General features: G+C 50.2%; 3 protein-coding genes across 3 annotated transcripts in view; 2 read left to right on the top strand and 1 right to left on the bottom strand.

Annotated features, from left to right (window-relative positions):
* Positions 1-347, top strand: part of PPTG_24700 (hypothetical protein) — a gene marked incomplete at both ends in the record, with an annotated part of 612 nt that extends 265 nt beyond the window's left edge. The window contains one exon of the mRNA XM_008918258.1: positions 1-347. Within this exon, the coding sequence (XP_008916506.1) occupies positions 1-347 (347 nt within the window).
* PPTG_19707 (hypothetical protein) lies at positions 134-982 on the bottom strand (the record flags this gene model as incomplete). The annotated part of the gene is made up of 1 exon (XM_008918259.1): positions 134-982. A coding segment is annotated over one exon (388 nt), but the record flags the coding sequence as incomplete, so codon positions are not given.
* Positions 983-2,377: 1,395 nt separating this feature from the next.
* Positions 2,378-2,690, top strand: PPTG_24701 (hypothetical protein; the record flags this gene model as incomplete). Its single annotated transcript, XM_008918260.1, has 2 exons — positions 2,378-2,614; positions 2,679-2,690. 2 exons carry the CDS (start codon positions 2,378-2,380, stop codon positions 2,688-2,690), a joined length of 249 nt encoding a protein of 82 aa, XP_008916508.1.
* Positions 2,691-3,429: the final 739 nt, after the last annotated feature.

Below are 3,429 nucleotides of genomic sequence, written 5' to 3' on the forward strand. Positions count from 1 at the left end.
GCCCCGTGCTCTCGGGTGGCAACCCGGCGCCCCACAAGATTCAGGGCATTGGCGCTGGCTTCGTGCCGCGAGTGCTGGAGCGTGACCTGATCGACGAAGTTATCACGGCCAGCAGTCCGGACGCCTTCGCCATGGCCAAGCGCCTGGCTCTGGAGGAGGGAATCCTCGTTGGTCCGTCGTCCGGTGCCGCGGTGGTGGCCAGTCTGGAGCTGGCCAAGCGCCCGGAGAACAAGGACAAGCTCATCGTGACGATCTTGCCCAGCTTCGGTGAACGCTACCTGTCGTCGCCTCTTTTCGAGAAGGAGCGCGAGTTCGCTGCCAACCTGCCCACGTCTGAGCTGCCTTAGGTTTGATCGTGTGCTTTAGCGTAAGTTGTCGATCCTATAGTCAGGATGGCACGAGTCTCCGTGGCCTGCTAGTCAGGGCCGTAACAAATATAGTCACCTCCTAACTGCATTGTGTCTGGGGCCACGTTGACGTACGTGTCGGCCACCATAGAAACGAGCTGGCCACGACCTGGCCAAACGCTGGCCGTGTCTTGTTGGCATCTTAATTAAAATAATAACGTTGCACTTGAGTCTAGCTGTCTGTGCCTTATCCGGGCGTTGGCTCCTTCGCGGACGCGGCCAAGTAGTTAGCACGGGCGCGGCCTCGCTCGGCCTGAAACTTGCGTAGTTGACGCAGGTAGTGGAACTCCCTCAGCATTGCGTTGGCCTCGGCGTAGTCGCTGCGCACCGATCTGGCCCTCGGGGTCTCCATATCCGTGTCCATGGCCGTAGCCTCGCCAGCCCACCGCACACCGTGAGCGCCATCGTAATTGTAGGCCACACGCAGCCGCTTCATGTCGCCCTCGATGGCCTTTCCGCCCTCCGAGCTGCTGTCGGGTGGATCCGTGGACGCGTCGCTCTCGTACGGGGCCTCACGCTTCCGGCTCATGCTGGAGAAAAGTAATGAAAAGAGAGCAAAAAAATGTGATTTTGATTAAATTTGTGAGTGGTCCAAAGGATTTTTTTAGATAGAAATAAGAAGCTTTATTTTTTTTTTTTAAAAATCTAACTATCGTACAAATTCGCAGGTCGACCTGTTTAAAACCTAACCCTATGGTAACAAAAAAAACTATGGACTATACCTCCTACTGGTACTCTGCGGTAAAAAAAACGTTTGGTGTTTAGCAGTGCTAAACACCAAACGTTTTTTTTTCTTGGAATGGAACATGGTTGTCACTTAGCTTTAGGTAGCTAATCCCCATATTGTCTGGAAGATAGCAGATACGTGCTCAAATAAAACCAAGTGCTCGTGTAAAGGTTTCCCATTTAATCGATGAGTGCTAGGCCGATCGATCTTGTCGTCAGTTCATTTGACGCCGAGCACAACGGTTGTACCGACTCCACAACGCGATGACCAACCAGATCGCTAGGACGAGCCAAGCTCGCACTGCAACGCTAAGCATATTGAGTTGTCCAAGACGAAAATGTCAACTAATGAGATTGTAGTCGCTCTTGTCTCCACCGTCAAAGAAAGGCGCCGCAAAATGAAGTGGATGCGGATCCATGGAGAACTCGTGGTTCTTTTTCTTCTAAGTCTTGCCTTTGTGAAAGTGACACGTGCGGCAAGCCGTAAGGTCGACGTACAAACCAAGACACACGTAAGTCTATTTGGTTAATACAACGTAATATCTACATTGAAACAATCTCGCCAATGCTCGTCGTTTCTTCTTATTGTCGCTACGTTGAACCAGAATAGTGATATAGTACCATAGTGGCAAACATGTTTGCCATAGTACCAGGATCTGGCGTTTGATCCTCGATAGTACCAGGGTTTGTCAATTTCCCGATTCGCGTTACGTACATGTATTGCGATAGCTGTTCGGGATAAATTAGAAATTAGCCTAAGTATTTTTTTGTACAGACGATTCCCTCGGTGGTAATCCCTAGGCTTGGAATTCTCCCTCAACAGCAATAAATTAGCGGTTCCCGTTGACGAGTAACATGCAAACCCAATATATTATTCCTCTCACCCCTCAATCGTAAAATGTAATACATCTTGTGATATTATTATGATCTGCTAGTAGGGAGTGTGATACCTGAATATCATAAATGCCTGAAATGTGACGGGGCGACACAGCACCTTGCGCTGAGGAAGTAGGTTTCCAAGAGTATACACACTCTTAAGTGAACGACCGTTTACGTGTCCCTGGTCTGAAGGGACGAAGTACTCAGTTAACCCTTTGGGACCTGAACTGTTCTTAGAGGCCCGCTGAAGACCTTCACGTCACCCAATCAGATCTTTGTTTGCTAGCAACTATCAAATCAGAGCAAGCCTCGAGGCCACGTGTGAGGCCTACGGGAGATGGGTGGGGAGGGGGGACATTGCCAAAATGAGCGATAGCGACAGCGACAGCAGCTCGGACATGTGCGGGCTCTGTGGAGGGACACCATGCGACTGGGAAGCTATGCGGGCGGTGCTAATTGAGCACGGCGATAAGATGAGCAATGACGTTGACGGAGAGGACAGGAAAAAGGTTCGGCGAGCCATGTGCCAGCTCTACGTGTACCTAAAGTTTGGCAGTCTGGTCAAAGCGCGCGTCGTGCGTGCTCCAGAGTGTGTCATCAAGGTGATTAGAGCGTGCTAGCACGATTAGATCACTAGTGCAAGTGCTCAATTGTATTTCAACGCAGGTGTCGCCATGATCGACTAACTTGCTGAAAGAATTCTCGCTCTCTTTTGGTGTCTAGGTGATGGCTCTTTCAGCAACAATTGAGGCAGCTCAATCTCATGTGGATCAATAATACTTGAGTTCTGGCGCTGTCTGGTGTTGGTTTTGGGCATTCCACTTGCTGTACGTATCACAGCGTCAAGTGCCTCCATAACGACAGTGTTTTCAGTCATCACGTGTTTATAATGCATCGCCATGAAGCACTCGACGTGATACCCGAGACGGCAGCGAGTGCACGCGTATTTGACACGATTCTTTCCACCACGGAGTGCGCATAAGCGACATAGTAGCTTACTGCGACTTCGAGTTAGCATGTGCTGAGAAGAATCGCTTCCAATAATGTCTTCAATTGGCTCTCGGTGAGTCGCCCGTCTCCGAAGTGACTGCATGTACTGCTGTTGTGCTGCTACTAGCCTATTGACAATTACTTCCTTTGCCGCTCGAATTGATTTGATTTCACCATTCCCATGCTCGATAACTTGATACATTGCGAAGGCGTTGTGGATTGCAACGTCAAGAAGCCATGTGAAAATACTCATGTTTAGGCGACGCTCCCGCCGACGTGTCGGATTGGTGCTGCGCATTTGATCAAACCGATCAACAGCATTCATGAAGACATTGTATGCACAGACCTGAACTGGGGCCCGGATTGCGGTCCGACGAAACATTTCCTGCCCAGTCCACCTTTGAACAAAGCCCATGCCGTGGCAGCA

This window comes from Phytophthora parasitica, assembly GCF_000247585.1.
Source record: "Phytophthora parasitica INRA-310 unplaced genomic scaffold supercont2.166, whole genome shotgun sequence".
Classification (NCBI taxonomy): Eukaryota; Oomycota; class Peronosporomycetes; order Peronosporales; family Peronosporaceae; genus Phytophthora; species Phytophthora nicotianae.